The 23,431-nt window shown below is 40.2% G+C and overlaps 1 protein-coding gene across 24 annotated transcripts in view; it reads left to right on the top strand.

Moving 5' to 3' along the window:
• Nucleotides 1-23,431, top strand: part of LOC107999744 (nuclear receptor coactivator 3) — a 93,876-nt gene that overhangs the window by 36,280 nt on the left and 34,165 nt on the right. For 6 of the 24 annotated variants that reach the window (XM_062086498.1, XM_062086496.1, XM_062086512.1 and 3 more), the window contains exon 3: nucleotides 20,185-20,292. In XM_062086498.1, coding sequence (XP_061942482.1) covers nucleotides 20,185-20,292 — 108 coding nt within the window. Of the gene's footprint in view, nucleotides 1-12,030; nucleotides 12,969-18,015; nucleotides 18,751-20,184; nucleotides 20,293-23,431 lie in introns of those variants that run through there. The other 18 variants (XM_062086515.1, XM_062086492.1, XM_062086490.1 and 15 more) reach the window with 14 other exon arrangements.

Raw genomic sequence — 23,431 nt, 5'->3', positions numbered from 1 at the left:
TCCTCGCTCCCTCCGTTTCTTTCTTCCATCAGCTGCGCCCTGCTTTTACCCTCTTTTTCTTCCATATTCCGCGCGGCGAGCCCTGTGCTCTCGGTTACGGGGGCGGCGGTGAAGGCGGAGGGAAGGCGCCCCTCTTCGAAGGCGCGAGTTTCTCCGGTATTGATCCGTGCCCTCCGCTACCTCCTCTCGTCAAACGCGTATCCCGTTGCTGTCGATTTTCTCCAGACAATGCGCCGCTCCTCCCTGTCTTCGCGATATACGAGCTTATATTTCGGACCAAGCTACCGTCTTCCAACTTTGCACCTTTCTTTCCCTGGGAGCAAACGGATTCGAATAGAGATTCTCGCTCGACGTGTCCAAGATTGGTAATGGGTAAAAGAAAAAAGACAGGGGGAGAGAGGATAATTTTTATTCGGTGACGCGCGATATACGGAAGCTCGTAGGAATTATCGATTCGCGAGTCCTAGGCTCGTAGTTGGTAATTATAGAAGATGAGAGAAACTCGAGCGCGTGGCTAGCCGCTCCAAGTGTGCAACGAGTACTCCTAATTATTCCGTAACCGTGTTGCGATCGCGAGTCGGATCGCTTTTACCTCGTAGTTATGCTGCTCGTTAATGGGCGCACCGACCACTTTCATACGCGTCCTCCTCGCTCCTTCCTTTCTTTCTTTCCTTATTTTCGCGCTTTTTACTCTCCTTCTTTTCGATCGACGCGACCAAAGTGGAATTCGCCAATAACGATTGCGTAATCGTCGCGTTCACGCGTTTCACGAGAATCCGGTGACGGTGAATCGCATAACCGGTACTCGTACGGAATCCATCCTCTACTCTGATATAATTTTATTCTTCGCTCTATTTTTCTTCGTGCGGATTCGCGAAAAAGCGAAAGCAAACATCTCCCCCTCCGTTATCCATCTAATAATAGACATTCGTTTTTCAAGAAAAAAGTTTAAAAGTAAACGTCTTAAATATATATTAGAATTTTGAAAAGTCGTACAACAACGAGGAGAGGATGGAACGGAGAAAAGTTAGCAAGGACGAGCTTATTATTTTATTATTTCTTTGTACTCGATTTTCCACCTCTTTTCCCGAGAAACGAAAAGAAAATTTTTCTCCGAATTCATGGTCGTCTCGCTTTTCACTCTCTTTTTAAAGGATTTTAAATCGAATAGGAAACTTTGCTCCTCCTTTTTTTTTTTCTTTTTCTCTCCCATTGATCCACGAGAGAAAGTGGACCTCTGCATTCGTACGTGTGCTCGTTCAACGTCTTCTTCGTAACGGAATTTAATCGGTTCGAGAGAGAGAAGAAGATTGTCATCGATCGAAATAAACTAGTAACTCTTCCGAGAGATTGGTTTTGATCGAAATTATTGCTTTTATAACTTGATCTAAATTTAAACTTTGAAGAGCGATACGTGATACACGGGAAACGTTCGAAACGATATTTTTACATTTTCACGTTCACGTGTTTCGAGTAAAATCGTACATTTACTTTTGACGAGGATTTATCGAGATTTGATCGAGAGTTGGGCCCGATTTTGTTGTCAAAAATTATAAAAACGACGATCGGCCATTCTCGATGAGGAACGAGCGAACTTCCATCTCCCCCGTTTCGGAAGGGAAGTGAAATTTTCTTCAGACCGAACTCTGGTAGTAGATGTTTCCTTTGGTCGCGTGCAGAAACGACACGGTTCGTTCTGCTAGCGCAAACAATGCCGTCTTTAGGAGCGATCAGCTCTCGCGGTGGATGCTTCCACCTACGCAAATATTGATACAGACGAGTGCGTGCTCGTGTCCCGACGCCTCGTTAAGTCGTCTAACAATTACCGTACCGGTCGAGTTAAGTGCTCCCCACGCGAATATCCTGGCTATCCCTTCGTTTCTTCGTCCTCCCCGAATCGAGCTCGTTTTTCGGAATTTCGCACCTCTTTTTCTTCTTCTTCTTCTTCTTCTTTTTTCTCATATAATTTGATTATAAATTACGCGACACGGCAACGTTTATACCAGTAGTGGAGATTTATCGCACATTTCAAATGGATACACACGCTTAACATTGACTTTCTTCGCTTTAATTAACCGAGATGTTGCTCAAACTTCCCGTTGCGTTTTTACGCCCATTCACCGAGTAGATAATAATTTTTCTTTCGTGTTCACACGCATATACGCGCTACTTTTTTTCTCGTCTCCTTTCTGTATCTCCTTTTTTTTCCTTTTTTCTTTTTTCAAGGTTTCTTTACCTTCTTATACGTATACTCGAATCGTCGCAATTACGAAACGTCGCGAATAACGTTCAAAGTGATAAAGTTGTTCGTTAAAAGCTGTAAAAAAAAAAAAAAGAAAAAAAAAGAAAAAAAATAGGAGAAAAACGTCGTTTTTAACGTTTTTCGTGGAATCGATTAAACGGACAATCGTTGATCGAAACTACGACACGAGCACTATCGTTGTTTCCCAATCGCGTGTCTGGAGAACGTGCGGCGAGTTTCACGAGCGAACGTAGTCGTCCTTTTATTTACAACAGGCCCAAGCGCGCGCGCGCGAGAGAGAGAGAGAGAGAGTCTCGCCGCCGATCCGTGAATTTATGTCCAGGCTCGAACTCGGTTAAGGGCGCGCTCGAAAACAAGCGGAGAACGAACGAATGTAAAGTGGGGGCTCGGATACGGATACGAATAATTTGACGAGGCCTGTTCTCTTCGGAGTCTCGAGTTGGCGACACACGATCGCTCTAATCGCGGTTTCTTTCCGCCGCGAAAACCGCGCGATCGATACGAGCTGGTCTTGATGTCGATTACGTAACGCATCCCTGCCCTACAAGTACGCCTAAACCACTCCCTCCTCGTCTACCACCACCCTGTGTGACGCAAAGACGCAAAGTTACGTCATCGTGACAATAGAGCGTCGTGTTGGTCGACATGGCAACGCCATTTCTCCCTTCTCCCACCTTACGTCTGCATCGTGTTTACCATTACCATCTCGTCAACCCGGTGTCATTTCTCCTTTCGTCCCTTCGTTTCGTTCCGTCGATACATCAACAATCTCGATCGCGATATCGCGTTATCCAATTACTCTTGGCAAATTTTCAATTGCCGAGCGTTGCACCAGATTTATTATAGTTTCGACGATACGTTTTCTTCGTCCCGATTTCGTTTCGATCGTGCTCGAGCGGACAAAAAGATCTCCTCCGATCTCTGGCGTAGATTGGAGAGCTTAGTCCCTGTAGGAAACGGTTTACTTCTATCGTGAATCGAGCATGCATCGAACGTTCTATCGAGATGTAAAAGTATGTCGTTCGATGATGCGCCGTGGTAATAATGGTAACGAGCACGATTATAGCGGAAAAGTGGAAATTTTCGTGCGAGAAGAGAAGGAAGGAATGAGAAGGGAAATCGTTGGTCGATCGAACGGAGCCGCGTCGACTGGTTTACGAGATCGCGGCGCTTTTAAATCGAATTGAAATCCGCTCGATGTCCGGTTTGCTTTGCCGTCAGTGACGAGATATCAATTTGGAGGCGAAATTGGCGCGAGGTGGAACGAAACCGTAGCATCGGGAAATAACTGTAATTATCGGTTGAAATTTAAGACGTGGTGATTTATGCGATAGGTGGAGATAGGTGCGCGCGAGAGGGGACTTTTCACGGCGAACCGGAAATCGTTAAAAAAAATGTAAAAGCGGGAGGCCGGTGATAGCAGTTGCGCACAAAGTATACACTCAACTTTTTACATATCGAAACGCGCGATACTTGGTTTGAAATTAAAGAACGCAGGACCGGTTTACCGAGTCTAACTATACTTCTAACAGAACGATGACTCACGTATCGAATGTATAAAATGCTGAAATCAAAACTCTTCTTCTCTCCTCCGTGTACGCGCTTTCGCGAATTAAACGTCCCGATTGAAAATAAACCGATATTTCACGATTTACGATCGCGTTTTAATTTAAAATCCCATTTTTTAAAAATTCGTTCAATTCGTTTAAAAAGAAAATTATCAAGAATCAAGAATGCGCGGGAAAATAAATAATATTCGCGTTGCACTTTTGAAATCTTTATGATTTGATGAACGATTTTTTTTTGAAACGATCGTCACGCTTACCGCGCCGCTGCGCCGTTCACGTGTATATATATATATATATATATACACATATATACGTGTATATATAGAAGAACAGAGAGAAATGCGAAGATCGTAAACGATATAAAGTTCTTTGCTTTGAATTGCATTCCCTTCGCGTGAAATTCTCATATTTCTATTTCCGCTTTATTAAATTTTCCACGCGTCCGTCCGTTCTTCGTCTTTCTTCCTCTCGTTCTCTACTCTCTGGAGGCGCGCTCTCTCTCCCTTCTCCTTTCCCTTATCTTCCAATTGATTTCGACGGGATTTCGATACGTTGTTGTTCCTCCTTAATCTCGAAACTCGATTCTTCGTTAAAAATGTTTCGTTTAATTTCGCATGACGAATTCCGCGATCGTAAATCCATCTCCGTTTCCCCTTGAACTTTGCTCCCTCTCGGCCTCTATTCTCGTAAAATAATCGTCGCAACGTGTTCATCGCGGCGATTCGCTTTTCGCGAAACGGGTTCTGCGAAAACGCGCCACGCATCCTGACGCGCGGTATGTATGACGTTTACGGCAACGAAAAGTCAACGAGACGCCTTTTTTCCTTTCTTTTCGCTTTCGTCAATCGCTATTCCTCCTCCTTCCCTTCCTCCAAAGATACCAAACTACATTTCCTAGTGCGTCAGTTCTTCGCCATTTTTAACGCGATCTTTGCTTCGTTTATTAAAATTAATTAAAATGAAAATTATCGGTATTTCACAAGAAACGGATGTAACGTATAATAAAAATATTTAGAATGGAAAAGCAGTGGTTTCGGATGGCGTAATCGACGCCGGAGATCGCAAAGGGTTTTGACGGACGCGAGCCGAATCCGTAAAAGGGCGGGGGAGAGAAAGGGAGAGAGAGAGAGAGAGAGAGAGAGAGAGAGAGAGAGAGAGAGAGAGAGAGGGAGGAAAGGGAAGAGCGTATAGGAAGTCGGCTCGCGTGCGAAGGTTTTCGAAACGGGGCAAGAGTCGGACACGTCCCTGAAACACTTGCAGCTTAGGCCTGAATTTGGCCACCGTGTCACGTTCACCGATGGGACGCATCGGTGGCTTTCACTCACCGGCTCGATTCACTTTCAAAATTGAACAACACCTCCGCTTCGGCTCGCTCGATTTCAGCAGCCAGGAAATGCGTTTCATTCCCCGAGGGAATCCCGGATGTCCTCGTTTCGCTTCTCTCTTCTTCCTTCTTATTTCTTCCCTACTTTTTATCTCGCCATTTCCCGATTCTTCGCCTTACGTGCTCGCGATACATTCAGATATACACAGAAGGTAACCAGATTGGAATTAAAGGCCAAACGATCAACGAAGATCGATTTACGATCGTTTGTCACTCGCGTTTTGTTTCGTTACTTCTTCCCTACGATACGACACGATGTAAAGATCGTCGTTTAATCGCATGCGTGTTTTATTCCGTAGAAATAGAAAATTCGAACGGATGGTGAGGAAATTTTGCAAAGAGGAGCGCGAGGTGTCCTAGTTCTTTCCAACTTCGAAGAAGGGAAAGCAAACTTTAGAATATATAACTCGGACGCGTTTCGTCGCTCGATTACAAATTTTCTCCGAGATAAGAAAATCGAATTGGGTCAAGAAGAATCCTCTATCCTCCCGAGTGCGATAATTCGAGTAGAAGCGACAACGATCGCGGTGACTAAGAAGCGTGATATCGGAATAAAAAAATAACAACGAAGCAAGGTTCACCGCTGCGCAAACAAATTTAAACGAATGTAACTGGTATTTATTTAACGATTAACGGTGAAAGGATTAAAGAACGTACGAACTCGGCGAGCAATCCGAGTAACGAGATCATTCGCGAGTGTGCAATGCCATCGGTGAATGGTCTTTGCGTAATTCCAATGCTTCTACGACGATGCTCGTAGATGGAAAACGCTGATTTTTCAAAAAAAAAAAAAAAAAGAAAGAAAATTAATCGTATCGTTTATTTTTTTTCCCGTCGGGAATATTTCAAAATCGAACAAAGTTGCACGATCGTGTTCCGAGTAATCGAGATAAATCGGATTTGATTTTCTCCGAAATCGAATCGGAAACGTAGAAACGTTGATCTTTTATCTTTTGATGGATTTATTAACTAATTTTTAACGCGTTTCTCGATTCCTCTCGCGTAATAACGTTGTTAACGAACAAGTTTGCATTCAATGGCGAAGGCTTGTTCGAAACGAGATTTTCCTTCTTTTAATTAGCATCGATCAGGCCCGATGGGACCGACTCGAACAGTCGCGAACGGTTGCGAAATGCCAATCGAATGCGCGCCTGATTTTTTTACGAAAATTCCACCTCCGTTTTTCGCGCGTTTAAATTATACACGGATTTTCATTCCATGAAAATGAAACGGCAATGAAATGTAATTACGCGAGTATTATTGTACGTTATGCGAGTGTATCGAAATTATCGATGAATTTCATTGTCGTTGTCAAGGAGTAAACGTTATTCAGAAATGACGCGGATAAACGACGCATCCTTACGGATTAATGCAATTATCTTCGTGTTTATTCGAAAAAGAGACTTCTAATAATCCCTAATAAGCCAAGGTGTACGATAATTATCGACGATAGAGCCTGCCTATTAATTTCAAACGTAAAATTATGGCAAGCTTATTAGCATACTTTCACTCGAGTGAAGCAATCGCAGGAGGTCAGAGAGAGAGAGAGAGAGAGAGAGAAAATGAAGGTGTACTTGGTCTTAATCGAAGTTGCAATTGACAGTAGGAAGTGAAATTCTCTTTGATCGAGATCGAAATTACGACGATCGTCTCGCTTTTTTTGCTTTGCCTCTTCTCCATCCAGAGATACTTTTTTGTCGCCTGTTTCACTTTTCGTCGCGATTACGAGGATTCAGCGCGTTCTTCGCCGTAGAATCGGGCATCGAAATATATAAAATGGACGGATCCTTGTCGCGCATTATTTTCCGTACGATACGTCGATCGATATCGGTGGTGTGCGAAACGAATTACGGATTGCATCGCAACAAGCCTCGCGATCATCGGTCGAATGTTTCGATCTTACGTTATATAACGAATGCGTCGGGTAGGGGAAAGTTTGAGGTGCGACACGTTTGAGTTAAGACGAGGAGCGATGTAAATGAAAACTCGTTTCGTGGACGAATCGAAAGGAGCGGAACACGGTATCGTTGAATTATCCACGCTCTGCCCGTTCCCTCGGAGGCTAATCCGAAATTCCTCTTACCTCGCTAATTAACATCCCGTCTAACGTATCTCTCGTGCCTAGATGTATCCCTTATCGTCGAATCCGTGCTTAATTCGCTATTCGAATTGTACGATCCGGGATGAAAGAAACAATGGTGATTTTTCGCTAGGAAGGAGAGGAGAGGAGAACATCTTGTTGATCTCTAGCAGATAATGAGATGATATCGTTGTTTCTGCACGCTCGTCGTTCAACGATCGAATCTATGGAACGGTTCGAGAAGTAGAATTTGATAAAGTTAAAGTTTATCGATCATCCGTTAAAATTGCCGTGCTATTAAAAGTTTCGAACGATCTCGTAGGCGAATATTTATGCAAAACGAGCGAGGATCGTGGAAAAATATAAAGGAATAGAAAGAAAAAATGCGTCGAGATAAAATCTTTTTCTCTTTGCTCGTCGATAAAAGTGGGAAGCATAAGCGGGATAATCGAAAATTCACAGCGAATATCGCGATATTGGATAATCAACGCATAATTAGCGAGACAACGATGAGGAAACGTTTTTTTTTTTTAAATTTTCGCCAAGTAATCGCGAATACAATGGGTAATATTAACCGTAAAAGCAATCTTACGAAGATTTAAAGAGCTGAAATTTCCAATTTAATATCGTATATAATAGAATCAGTTTCCACGAGGGTTTATTGCGTTTAATATCTGGATTCTTAATTCCAATGGATCGAGATCCTCGATTGTTTTTACAAGATATAGAAAATATATATGTAACAGATGAATTTGTTCCAACGACCACGAACGAGCCAACGAAACGAACGAATTGCAAAAAAAGACGAGCCTAAATTCCGCCTACGAAAAGAAAATTGTTCATTTCTGTTAAAACCAACCTAGAAAGAAATAGTAAAAAAAACGTTGTAAACGAGTTATAACGGTTGTTCCCTTCTCCGATAAAAGGTAACGAGCCGACGATAAAACCCGCACGAGTTCGCTCGTTTTTTAACACGTCCAAATCGAATAATTCTTTACACGATCAATACGACACTTTGCGATGTGGTAATCGTTTTGACGACGATATCACCACCACCGCCATCGCCATGCGTTTTCGAAGACGATCGATGACGAACGATGAAAATGGAGAAATGAAAGGAGAAGGTAAAGGCGACGAATGTCGGATCGGTTATCTCGTTTCGCGGTTTCGCAACGTCTGGTTCGCGCGAAACAAAAAGATCGTGGAAATATTCGCTTGGATCGTTTCCCTTGTCGATAAAGGGAAGGCACGTGTAGCGTGAACCTGAACTCGTAACGGCGAAAGGATAGAAAGGGTGTATAGAGATGCATGCGCGGGGAATTCTGGTCGATGGCCGTGGCGTAGAACAGTTTACAACTGCATATCCGAGCCGGGGAAGTGTGCTACTACTCGAGCGTAACCGAGAGACCTCGACCAATTTAAATGCGCGATCGCCTTCTACGGATCTTCGCCGATCCGAGTAACGGCCGATAATACGCGAATCTTTTCTTCCATCATTTTCCTTTCGCGGGAAATCGATACTCCTGCGAGATCATCCGTCGTTCGATGGATATTTTTAATCTTTATTCTATCTCTCGTTTAAAGAGAGATCGATAATTCGACCAATATCGAAACAACGTTATTTTTCCAGCTGTTTCATTTTTTTTCTTTCCTCTTTTACAAAATTCCCCTCGTTCTATCGCTCGAAACAATTTCCAGTAATTTCGATCTTCTTGTTTGAATCACGATTGTATTCAAAGATCGTAACGGACACCTTTTGGCAAATTCTCTCGGGGAGGAGATCGAGTTTCGGGATGATCGATGATGACGATTGTTGGCCGAGCTCGAGAAGAACAGGTGTTTACCTGTGAAAGTGCGAATATGCCGTGACAAGCGATATCCGATGGAAGAGAACGTAGGCAGGCTGGTGAACACGTAGGTAGAAGATAGATAAATGTCAATGGTGTAACGAGGAGAGACCTGTTTATGATCGATTTCAATTATTTCGTTATTTGTTCTTTGTATTAATCATTGTTTTGAAAAAATGCAATTTTTCTCCGTATTCTCGTCGATGAAATAACAAAAAATATTAACTTGCCGTTGTTGATCGACGTTGAATCTTCGCTCATCGTATTTCCAGACGATTCGATCTGATGAAACTGAAAAGAAACGCGTGTAAGATTTTTTTTTCCCAATGTCGATTACTACGTTAATCGAGCTGATGTTTGGGAAAGATTCGTCTGGAACAGACGATGAATAGATAAAATACAAAAATCGCGGAATGAAAAATCATTGTTGCAAATTTGTCTCGAATCTCTCGTTGAGATCGGCTCGGAATAATCGTTATTCAACCGGATTCGAGAATTTTTACTCGTTAAAATACTGGATTCAAATTTCATTCCATAGTCTCGATTCGGTCGGGATACAAAGGGAAATATGATCTCATTTATTAATAGGTGCGATTTAAATTGTTAATAGGAAAAAAAAGAATATTAGGGAGAAATTGGAGGAAATAAAAGCGAAGAAGAAGGGAAGATCTCGCTATTTTGATAATCCTGCGATTTTCTTTTCTCTCGACATCTCGATACGACGCGGTGGTCGTTTAAAAGGCCGATCGAGCAACCAGTTTGGAATCCTTTTGTTGGGATCGGAAGCCAAGAAACTGCATAAAGTTGTCGCACCTAATTCAGACCGGGTATCAAATTCCGGCCTGCCCGTTTTCAGCGATAGAAGTGACGTCATTATTCGCCGAATGCTATGAAATCATATTTTATGGCTGTTAAAGGATACACGGGCAACCGGTGTCGCGGGTTGCCTACTCTTTTAAATATCGCTTCGTGGCTCATATTTGCGACACGTTTCTTTATCTCGCGATTTTTCCGCCACGATCGCCAACGATTCATCGACCAATCTTTCGCTAATATACTCACGAATCATGGCAAAGGAATGTCGTCGAAGGATATGCCGATTTAACTGTGTTGGTACATCGGAGGAGATAAGGTTGATGAGATTCTTTTGTCGCGGTGAAATTAGAAGGGAATAGAAAATATCTGTATCGTGTATCGAGATATCGGAAATATTTCTATCGGGTTCAGATTTGTTCGATCAATTTCTTTTGCGTTGTATTACGTTATGTTAAAGCAGAAGAGATTTCGAATTGAAACGTTTCCTTGATTTTTAAATTAAATTCAAACAAATTTATCGACGCGAAATTTTTCCAATTGAAAGAATTATCCGACAACTATCGGGTAATTTAATAATTTTAAAGTTTTCGTATCTTGTCGTCCGTATCTCGTCCGCAAAAAACATTGAAAGAAAAATATCACAGTGATTCGTATCTGTGACGAAACAGGAAGCGTAAAAAATGATTGGGAAGCGATAAGGCAAAAGCTATGAAATATTCGAATCGCGTCAGCTTTTTCGAGATTACTTAAAAATGAAATCCGAGCATCGTCCGTGCAAACGGGATGCAATCGATCGAGAAAAAAAAGATCAATTTTCGTTATACCAAAGAAGTGTATATTTCGATATTTCGTTTATCGATTCTTTCTTTTTTTTTTCTCGCAAAATCACGTACAGATCGATATCGAATCGACGCGTTCGATGGAATGCTGCATAACGGCGAACGTATAACGAAATATTACGTCGGTGCATTAAAAAAAAAAAAAGACGATCGAATAAAAGCCAACTTTTATGGATAATCGCCTTATCCTTCAATTTTCTTGTAAAATTTTTTTTATTTGAGCTCGAAACGGTAAATTGATAAAAATTTGCGCGATGATCGTTCCTTTCCTTTCGATATCAAGAAAAAACGTGTTCGATTTTATTATTATTGTCATTATTACTTTATTGTTATTATATCGTCTCGTCGCAAATTTGTCGAAACGGATGATCCTCCCCGCAATTTTCGAAACGAGAAGAGAAAGAGCGTACAATTTGTTGGAGCGCATTGTGCCATAATTGGGTCCATAGCGACGTTGGAATAGCCGCAATCGCGTGGAGCAGCGGGAGAAAGGGAAACGCGTAGGGAAGCGGGTAAAATGAAGGGAAACTCGGATCGAGTGGCACGCAGCGAGGAAAGTACGCGATACAAGATCCCTGGTTTTGTCGATTACGCTCTATACAGAAGAAACGTAATTGCATACGCGATTACGGCATCATCCAACTCGTTCAAACCCCTTCCCTAACTTGTGCCTTCGCCATTTTTTTCTTTTCTTTCCTTTATATTTTCTTTTCTACTGATTCTACTGACAGGAGGGCAAACGATAATACTCGAGATGGTTTGAAAAATTATTCTAAATGATCGACAAAATATGGATCTTGATGGAACGGATTGCGAAATACGGAAATTTAATAACGTTTATCCATGTGAAATTACCGGTAGAATTCAAGATTTTCGTTTTTATAATACAAATATGAATTAATTTCACGGGAGTAATGGAAAAATGAAGGAAATACCTGTAATCGTTTCCCCTATTCGTTTGACGAACCGTCTCCCAATTGCGTCAACGTATCCCCACTCCTGCGTTTCGGAAATCCCCCTCCACGTTGCTCGAAAATCTATCATTTCGAGAAAAAAGGCACGACCACGACGGCGACCCACTTTCCCAACGAACGGTTGGTCCGCACGCAATTAAAAAGCCGAAATCTCTCTGCTATTAGGAAATTAGGTTTGACGAAGGAGAAATGGCGACGGGAAGAAGCGCACGCGATCGTTTCCGTATCGGTGGAACGAAAAGGGATCGAAAGAGAGGAGAGGTGTGGAGATCGGATCGGTCGGGTGCAATAAACGTGGCACGTAACTCGTGGCGCGGCGGTCGGTCGTCGCGGGTGCGCGCAACGCCGCGCATGTCCGTGTTGCCATGATCGCCCTGGCCCACTGACCTATATTACACGCGGGTACAGGTCCCGCATATACGAGTCTCGACCCACAACCGACCGATGCTCGTCGGCCGTGCCGTGGCGAGTCCGGCCTCTCGGCCCATCTCGTCTTTCCTTGCTCATTCGAAAACGATGACGGGCCTTGGATTCGAGTTCGCTAGCAATCTCGATACGCGGGCGGCCGGTCGATAATCGTGAGGAGGAAAAAAGCGAAGGGCAGCGATCGCGTATGTGGTTGGATTTGAAAAGAGGAAACACGCGACGGTGGCGTATGCGGCGGTGGTGAGCGATGATCGCGAAGAGAGGGAAGTTGGATGCGAGCGCGCGCAGTGAGTGGCGCTGCGTTCTGGAGAAGATAGGAGAGGAGAGATGGAAGAACGGACGGGCAGCGCGTATTGGCAACGAGGAGAAGAGTGGAGAGGAACATTGGGTCCGTGACAACTGGGTGACGGCTGCGTGGATACACGACGGTGGCAGTGATGCAAGGTGTTCTTCTACGCGATAAGTGGTGACGTCGGCAGAAACGAGCACCGGCTTCTTGCCGCGCTGCGGGTGTGCTCCTTTGCCTCTCGTCTTTCTCCCTTCTCCTCTTTTCTCACTTCCGTTTTACCTTCGTTCGATCGACCCGCTCTCTTCTTCCACTAGTTTCGCGTCGTCTATCTCGCGCGCGAGTGCTTGTGATATAAATCGTTTCGCGGATGCGATGTGCGTTTAACGGAGGAATATCGAGGAATGGAAAGTTGGTTTCTAGGTGTCGTCCACACGTCTTGTTGGAGTCTGTCGTGGGATCGTGAGGATGCTTCTCGGAGAAAAGTAAGATCGAAAGTGCACGACGCGATAATGGAATAGCGTTTGAACGAAGCGTTGATACGTTGGTGGCTAGGCTGGTTGCAATGGATATTAGTAGATTGTAGTTCGCGTTTTTGCTCGCGTTCTTGCGCGCAAAAATTATTGATTACCAGCAGCGGACGATTCAACGTAAACGTGGAATTAGGACATTGGGAGAAGCCACGACGCGCGTTGAGACCGCGAAAATCCGTGGTGGCGTTGCCTCGAAATCGACGTTCACGCGTCCCGCTCGCGCACAACGGAAGCAATCGTTTTCCTTCTCGAGCTGATATCAAGGTCGAGTGGCTTCGATCCGCGATGATTCTCCTCGCGGACCTTGTCGCGGTTAGACGCAGTTCTCGTCCAAATTTTGTCGCTTCTCTCTTTCTTTTTCTTTTTCTTTTTCGTCTGTGTTTTTTCTCCACATCGAAAATTGATTGCAATTTAACATCGAGGTCATAGTCAATTTTATAAATACATATATATATATATATTCCAAGTTATCGCTATTACTCTTATCTCCGAGATAAATTATCTTTTCGCTTAAAATTTTTGTATCTGAATTACGCCTGACTTTCCACCAATGCATTTTAAATTTCGTAATATTTGAATATCGCTTTTTAATATATAACGTTATTACTTTAACGTTACAACTCCTTTATGTATATTTTTTTCAATTATTCGCGAAACAACTATTCACAAAGTTGTACCTCGATATTTAATTCGATATTTTGCGATATGATATATGAATGTATGTATGTATAAAAGGAGAGCGATGAAAGATACGAAATTATAATAATACAAGATATATAAATATACGTAACAATGCGAGTATTCCGAATACATTGAGACACAATGAATGAAAATCACGCGATTCGAGAAACCGACGTCGTTCGAACTTGATAGCGTCGTTAAACGGGGAAACAGTAGCCCGATGATCGTGATTACTTGATAGTTATATACTTTGCACGTAACGTAATAGCGCATATTTTTCTTACTCGGCTATAAATCGTGCTTTATTCAAATTAAAACGTATGGGACAATTTTTGAATCGTGTCGTCTCGGTAACATTGTTATAATTTTATTTATACGTATATAACCGAGGAAAAAACTGGGTGAGAAAGAATAACGAAAGTAAATGTGTAAAAGTAATTCGAACGAATAATTGATATCGAAACAACGGGGAAAATGACTTTGCTTCTTGGTTCGTTGATATTCGCGATATTTACTCGTTTCTCGAATATACGGTGCTTGCGAGACGAAAGAAGCGAGAGAACGATTAGATTTTTCATTAACGTGTAAAAGAAAAAAAGATCGAACGTAACGCCGCTCTCGAGGCTCACTCTCATGCACGCTTTTGCTTTCTTGCTCGTGCTTGCTGTTACTTGCCAAACGAATCACGAAGTAGAACATCTCGCGTTGGTATTAGGAAAAATTTCACCTGCGATTCTTTCTTTCGCATTCCTCTGATTTCTCACGAATCAGAATTTGTACTCTACCGCTACTTTTAACTTTAATTAATTCGAAACGAATGAAACTATGCAAAAAGAAAGAATTTTATCCATCTTTTTGTTTGCCAAAATTCTTGATTTCATTTTATTTATATGAAATACAGAGATAAATATTTTATCTCTGTTGTCTCTGTATATTTCGTGAATCTGGTAATTTATTATATCGAAGAACAGTGTTTGAAAATGGGATATTGATCGATACGAAAAAAGGATATTTCCGCGTCTAACCAGAATCGAAAGTGAAACGGACTCGAAGATGCACCGGTCGCGTATACAAATTTATGCAACGGTGAAATTTCAGAATTTATCATCGTGTATCGCGATGATTACGCAATGTTGTTAGAGCACCGTGTCTACCGGCGTTTCGTTGTTGCGCCATATTATCTTCGATTCACTGTTATTTATAGTTCTGTAAAGTGGAAGATTCACGCACGGCGAGACGAGCGAACGAAATCGAACTTTACGAAAGAAAAATAATAAATTCTTCTCGCATCGTTTCTCGTCCGATTGAAACAAAGTCGAGCCACGGGATAAGTAGCGAAGCACGATCGATGGCTCGTTCCTCCTCCGATTAATCTTTACTCACGGCATTTATCAATTAAACCCGTTTCGGAAGAGGCTATCTCTATCGGAATTGCAATTTCAACGAATACCCGTAATCACGATTTTTCCAGCGTGTTTACAGGCTGGCTTCTATCCGGGGAATCCTCTAGCTTCGCCCCAGGAAATATCATCAGGGATAACTAGTCGGTCACTGATTTTTCGATAGATAGTTGCCTCGATTCACCGATAAAATAAACCGGTGAAAAGGAAAAATGCTGGGAAGAAGAGGTGGATAATGCTTGATGGCGTACAATTTTCGAGATTGTGGTTGGAAAAGGAGTAGAGGAAGAAAGGCGAGACACGCGCGGTTCTTGTCCACGTGCCGTAAATTGTCGTTCGTATTCGCTCGAACACCAAGAAAGAAGATTAGGGCCGAGGAAAGTGTATTAGTAATATCGAGTTTTAAACGACTCTTTTAATGCATTTTTAATCGATTTTTAATCGATAAAACCGATCAAACTTGTATAGATATAAAAAGAAGATGGATAAGAAAAAAGATTGTTAAAAATTTGAAATTTAAAAATACATGGAGCCATAAGTAAATGAATAATTAATAACGATTGGCAGCCATTTTGGCAAAAATTAACTTGCACGATTTGTTCAAAAATAATTGATCTTCCATTCGATCGTGAAATTCGAAGAAATTGTAAGAAATTTTTTCAAACGAGAATGACAAAACGATCGCTATGCTTGGGTGGACAGGAATAATTTTTCGTTAGTTTATTCGGGGCTAATTCGCGGAATCTCGGTTTGTCGAAGAGCGTGTAAGTACACGTTCGCTCATATATAACGCTTGCAACGCGTACGTTTATACCGCATAGTAGTTTCATTGCACACGAAACGACAGACGATCCGTTAATAAAACAAGCGTGATAACGATACGAACGTCATGAAAACGCGTTATTGTCTCATTAAATACAAACACGATACGCGGGAACGTCATTTCGTGAAAAACGTGATGCAGTTACGGAATTTTTCAATCCGGATCGTACACGCATCTACGACCAAACGTGATGTTTTGCTCGCCGTCTTATAAATCTTTGTATATTACGTATACCGTGTATACAGTTACTTCGAGTCCTCTTACATTTCGTTACATTTTCGTCTTGGCAAGCACGAAGCGATTTTCTAAAATTATCCGCTTTATGGTAATGCGATAGGTAATAAGTCTTCGATGTCGTGGAACATTTTTTCGAATTAACGCCTTATCTTGATGCAGAGAGCGATAAGGAGAAATTGTACTCAACGCCAAAAAGGGAAAAAGGGAAAAAGGAAAAGGAAAAGGAATGCTATTGTTATCGATGTGCAATAATATTTGCGTTATACATATATATGTATAATTACGCGAGTGCCGATCGATCGATTGGTTTCGTGAAACGCTACGTCACTTGGACGCGGAACCAAAAGAGGCGAAGACAAAAGAGGAAGGAAGGAAGGAAGGAAGGAAGGAAGGAGAACGAATTCCTTTCAATTTCGTGCGCTGGACCGTGACGTTAAGGTCAGAAATCGGACGATTAATAGCGTGGATAAAGTTGGCCAGTTCTGAAAACAATGTATAAACGGTATCCTCTCGGTGTTTCTGGCTTGGCAACTTAGTTGCAAATGTTGGCTAGCGCGGCCGAGGTGATTAGGTGACGTCGAGTGGCAAATATGTCAAGATGCCTGACGAGAGATCAACGCACGTGTCTAATTTGCTCCTTTGTAACGCGCTCGCGTCCATCCCGGCTATATTTACGAGAGAAATTACCCGAGAATTTCTCGGACCGCGCACCGTGTCAAATTGTCTCTGGCTCCGTCATTTTCGAAAGATCGCGGATGCGGATTGGCTGCCGAAATCGAGGTTGCTCGGCTTCGCTTCATTTTCACTTACGTGTCAATTTTTCTACTCTTCTCCTCCTACTTTCACCCTAATATTAGACAAATTATTCGCTCAATCGTTTTCCTCCCTAAACGATTACTTATTTTTCGTTTTATATTTTCATTATTCATCTTTTTCTCTTTCTCTCTTTCTCTTTATATATATATATATTTATCGTTAAATTGTTTTTAGAAATAATGCGTTTTACAGTGAAATTTTTAACGAGTTTTATCATTTTATCAAAAAAAAAATAAATAAATAACATCGTGGAACAAATTAATCTATAATCTTTTCAAAATCTCTTTTTATAACAATTAAATAACCTGTTTCCCTACAAAAGGATATTTTTAATAAAAGGAGGAAAACATATTAAAAATAGATTTTTTAGAATATAATTCTAAGGTAAGGTATTTATATATTTTATAAAAATAGTTGATTAAAAATAATCTCGACCACCCCCTAGAAAATACTGGATTTTCTTGGGAGTTGTTGCTATTCGTTAGTATCAGTATTAAACAAGAAGGTACTAAATGTTTAAAAGATATTAATAGATACACAATTTAACGGCCGACATGGATTTTTTATTGATTTAGCGAAGATGAGAAATTTTTCTAACGAAATAATTTTTATAGTAAGTAGTTTAAATAATCGATAAAGCTTATTTTTTAAATGGAATTTAATCTATAATCGAAAATACGGTTTTAATCGATGTTTTTTTATCGATTTTATCGATATCATTGAAATATTTAGAATTAGAGAATTGATAGAATTCGCTAACTCTGATTTTATGAAGGGAATTAAACGTAGTTTTAATTAACCTATCCAATTTTAACGTATAAATTGAAACGAAGTTTTAATTGATTAAATTTTATCATCAATTCGAAATCCATTTACGTAATATTAAGTGGATTTCCCTACGTTAGATATATAAAATTATAAAAACTATCTATCTTATGGATCAAACACAACGAAGAATTTAATCTCGTTAATTCAATCGAATTCGATTCGTACAAAACTATACATTTCGTGCCTATCAAATATCAAATTGATTCGAATCGGATTTAAACGACGAACAATGCGCGCAAAATTTCAAATCTTACGTTGTATCGATTAAAACTTGGTTCGTTCAACTTTGAATATCGAGTGCATTTTTTTTCTCTCCTTCTTTTCATTCTCTCTTTTTTCTTTTAATTTTCCAACGGAGAAGAGTTTTCGACAAAAGGGACGCGCGATTTTTTCTCCAAAGCTTATTAAAACAATATTTTTCTCGATACTTTTCTTCACGATTCTCGAGAGATTTTCGTACGACAAATAGAGACCGTTATCTCGTCCCTGAAAAGAATGGTTTCTTTAAATTGAATGGTATACACACGTATCGTTGTATTTGTAGATAGCCATCGCTGGATCTGAAATACCATTCGCTTGAAATATTTTATTTTTCCCGGTTTTATACAACACGCGCGATAAATGTAAGAAATATTTGTCAAAAGATGAGATGAGAGGAACGGATGAAAAACTATTTGTTTCTTAATATCGTTGGAAACGAAGAGATCGACTTACGATAATGTTTGCTCGAATACGAAGTGGAAACGCTATTTGCAGACGAACGTAACGTTTCACAGATTATTATACACGTTTAAATATGTCCTTTCCATTGAATTATACTTTATTTTTATCTTATCATACCTATCTATTTCGATATCTTTTCACCGTGATCGTAAGATACGGTGAATAAATTATTAAACGTTTTATTCGAAGAAATGGCGTTATTACGACAACATGCTATCGGCACCAGGTATTTATCGTTAAATTTTCCTTCTTTCTTTTTTATTTTAAATAAAATCCCGTCTAAACTCGTATCAAAGTTGTCCATGGGTGGAAGCGTAACATCTCGATTCGCGTTCCCATTCAAAATTAATCGGTTGATTTTGATTGAGAAAATTCGACGAAACTCGTCGTTGGTAACGATTTTCGATAAACATGTTTGCACCGAGATACAAGAACAATTCTGAATTATTAACAACGATTCGATTATTCGTTGAACCGTGAGAATCGAACCTTGGCGAATCGACTCCGATCGATTTTTATCGATATCGTGGCGCATTATGAGGAAAATTTTGCTTAGGTAGATTCGCGGATTCGATTAAGCGTGTATCTATCAACTATACGTTTGCTCGTTTTGCAACTGCTATCTCGGTTATTATCTACTTACCATTGCCTCGTTAATATCTAGATTCGGATCGTTTCATCGAATCGAAAAAAAAAAAAAAAAAAAACGAATCATCATCGTGCATATTAAAATTTTTATAATTACCCTGTTCGATTTTTTCTCCGAGTTTTGAAGTTTTTTTTAATAATAAAATCTTAAACTCGACGGCACAAAGTTCACGAAGAATGATTCAAGGTTATCGAAAGACGATAACTTTCTATATTTCGTTTTATTCTCTCTTTTTCTCTACGTTCGTAATAAATAAATATCGGCGGTTCTTTGGCCGAAGTAAAAAGTTCTTTTACCCAAATTATACATCGATGGAATATCTTCGAATGGGATCAAACGCAACGCGGTTTAAAAACAAATTCGAAAAGGGGAAAAGAGAAAAAAAGGAAAAAAAAAAAATGGAAAAAGAATCGAAGAAACGTCCCGGTGAATTATTTATCAGGCGTGTACCGGGTGAGATATTGAAATAAGTGCAGCACGCGACGATGAATTGGCGTTTTATGGATGGGTGCTCGTGTATCCTTGACCATAATTGTCCTGTGTCCCTTCGTGTATACGCATCGCGAATTCCGCCATACATTACGATGCAACGTGTCTCACGTGTCGATAAACGAACGCGTCTACCGTTTCGTCGTTCCCTTTTTTTCTTAAAAAAGAAAGGAAGGGAAGGAAGGGAAGGAAATGAAAAAAAAAAAAAACAATTACAGGTAGAAATATTACAGCGTGGCGAGCGAAACGTTGCGAAAATTGCAACCCATTCGACAATTACGCGATCGCAAGGAACGAAGCTTGAAAAATTTCTCATTAATTACGTTTCTTCTCGAGGCTTATTTTTCTAGATCTAGATAGCAGAGATTTCCGGTTACTCGCGTTTTAAACTCGTTTTATTAATACCAGTCGAAAAGTTTAAAAAGATTTACGCGTGTCTGAAAGAAAATAATACTTTCGAAATGATTTCGATCGTAAATGATACGCGTATATCCGATTAAATTTTGTTCTTTTTGTTCACAGGCCTAGCCCGCGTGAATTACAGGACCCGCTTTGGGTCAAAATGAGTGCGATTACTGGCAGCATCAGCAAAAAAAGAAAGAAATCAGATGCCAAGCCTCAGTCGCAAATGTAAGTATCGCATTATCAAATTTTATTTATATTTATATATATATTATAATTCCGACCTCGAGATATATATATATATCGATTTATCGTAACATCGATATGAGAAATTAGTAGGTAATTTGAAGTTGGTTCGCATTATCGGTGGAGATCATTCGGTGGAGAATTTTAAAAGAAAAGAAAGGAACATGTTCCGCTATCGATATCATCGGACCACCTAATGACTCATACAGACGTATTTATACTAGTTCGTACACTAGACTAGATAGTTAGAGCAGTCGAATTACTCGGACCGTGCCAGTATATTCGGCTCTGGTATAACCTCTGTTCCGAAATAACCCCGAACGTTTTCCTTCTCTTCTTTGTCGTCTATCGCATTTCCCCTCGAAAAATATTTTTCTTTTCTCTTTCGAAATCGTAAAGTTTATCGCCATCGTTATCCGTATATCCTTTTTCCCCGAGAAATCAACGAGAATCCCAACCGATCGTGGTTAAATTCGTGTGGCAATGGTTATAAACGAGCGCGTATACTTCCGTGTTTTATTGGACTCGAGTCGACTTTGCATATTCATCGACCGTGTTATATGCGTAAAAAGCGGCCGTAATTATCGGACTTAAACGCGATAAGTAAAGCGAACGTTTAACATGTAGCATGGGTCCATTTTAATTTGATACCTATCTAGTTCGTCGGGAAGTTAAATCATGCGTATCCGCTGCTCGTGTCAGTGTCGAACCAGTGGTTAGTTTTCGAACCGATAACGGCTCGCCGCTGCTCGCTCCGACGAAACAACTGATCATTTCTTTCTCCTAATTCTTTTTCTCCTAACGTAACGTAGATGTATCGATTAATCGTTTTGGGGGAGCCGAGAAAAAAAATGATAACGATTATTTCTTCCAACGAAACGAGAAATAACGAGAATCTGTACACGAGTCTTACTACCTTTGATATCATTATTATTTGGAGATATTTATTTCAAATAAGGAATAAAATTTTAGAGATAATTTTAATAACGATTTATTTATATTTTTGGGAATCGTCATTTTTGAAATCGTGCTTCGATCAAACATGCTTGCACGTATGTGCGTATATACGCTGTCGTTTCTCAAAAGATCCAGAAATCGATACGGTACGAAGTTTAAAAAAGGTTATATCTTTCTCGGTTGATTAAATCGTGGGCAAGTTCTAAAAATCGGGTAAAAATAAATAATTAATATTAAGCATGGTGGAAGAGGAAAATGGTAATTGCGTTTTACGATATATAAATTAAAATGCATCCACGGAGAAAGAATCTTTTACCATTTCTGAACGATTGGAAGGTAGCTTTATTCATCAACGAACCAAGTTATTTATCCGTAAAGAAAATTAATTTTCGATATACGTGTAAATTGTTTATTTATATTTTGTTTCCGTCCGTTTTTTTTCCCCCTGTTCATAGTTAGCGCAAAATTGCTTAGTAGGCAATTACGCGTTAAAATATATTGAAACGAAAACGTCGAATGAAAAGGATTGTTGCCAAGAGCAAAAAGCGAATTCCAATTAATTCAGCGACCAACTAAAAAACAACTGTTAAAAACGTTTTGAAATTTTTCATTATTCGAAAATAGTTTTTTTTTTTTTTCTGTGCATATTTAAACGTACGTAAGAAGATACTATTCTCATTCGCGTTTTTATATCAATTTCATTTGGGGAAAAATGCGTGTTACCTATTATTATAAATAAGTCAAGGTATATTGTGTTTTACGATATAATAAAGGAAAAATATCATTTTAACGAACAAGACGGAGAATATAACTCTATATAACCACTTATCTATTCGAATCATAGCAATCGAATCGAACGAATGATTATCATTTTCACAAATGCACGATGGAAATATTGTTATCGGCCTATCGGCTAATCGTATATAAAAATAGTTCGTGATTTCACAAACGTGTAAAAATTATTCGGAATTTAAGGGTTAAACTTTTCGTGTAAAATAATATTTAATACGCGTCAATTTGAAGACTGAAGCTAGTCGAATACACACCGTGATCGTGATTTTTTAATCAATCAATTGCTGTTTCGTATCGTTAAAACCGAATTCTACGTAATATTCTCGTTTTGTAATCACGAATCTGAAGAATTTGTCCATCCGCGATCGAATCTAATAAAAAACCACACGGATGGTCAACAATCGTATAAATTTTCGAATGCGTCAATGTCGAAATACATGTAGAATACATGGATGTATCAATTTTCCTCGAACCATTCGTTCGGATTCGACGAATCGATTACGTTCGCGTGCAAAAACGTGCAAGAATCATCCATCATCCGTGCTAGGAGCGAATAGTTTTTAATCGATTTCTTCGTCATCGTCTCGGAATTAATTTATCGATGGCCCCGAATTTGTAAAAAAAAAAATCTGTCGGCTTATCAAACGTTATCTGAATCAATTCTGCCGACAACCAGATCCCCCGGTTGGTTGACGACTGGAATTTCGTATATTGCGAGTTCGCTATCTACGATTTCTGATTGCGCGTGATTATGTTTCGATTTTTTTAAAAAAAAAAAAAAGAAAAAAAAAGCAAAAAGAGAATCGATGAAGAGGAGAGAGAGAGAGAGAGAGAGAGAAAGAGGAATCAAAGAGAAAGAAAGAAAGAAAGAAAGAGGAGGGGGAGAATCCCTGTAGAAAACTGGAGAGATGGCGAGAATCCGATCAGGCAACTGGATTCGCATGAAAATGCGGCCTTTGGCAAAGTGAGAGTCACTGTTCGGCGACGTGACGTCAACCAAGGTCAACCGAACGTTTCAACGGGACTGAAGAGTTGATTCAGCATCTAGCAATTTTCTTTCTATGAAATTGGCCGAGCGAACGAGACTCGAGTCGAGATCCGTTCGAGGGGGAAATGATTTCCGGAATGCGACGCGATGCGATCCTCCATGTCCTAATTTTCTTTCGCATGTTTTTCCTCCAAGTTGACGCGCTTCTTTTCGAATATATTTTCGAATACGCATTCTTCCAAACATTTCTTTCTCGAAGTTGTTTGCCAGTTTATCCTCGCGGAGATTTAATCTATGGAACTTCGCGAGCTTTGCTGAAATGAAGTATATATAGTGAATAGAAGAGTCGATCCGAATTACGGCGAATTTGGAGATGGATAGGAT

This window comes from Apis cerana, linkage group LG16, assembly GCF_029169275.1.
Source record: "Apis cerana isolate GH-2021 linkage group LG16, AcerK_1.0, whole genome shotgun sequence".
Classification (NCBI taxonomy): Eukaryota; Metazoa; Arthropoda; class Insecta; order Hymenoptera; family Apidae; genus Apis; species Apis cerana.
Note: the sequence above shows the minus strand (reverse complement) of the source record. Positions and strands in the feature narration are given on the sequence as shown.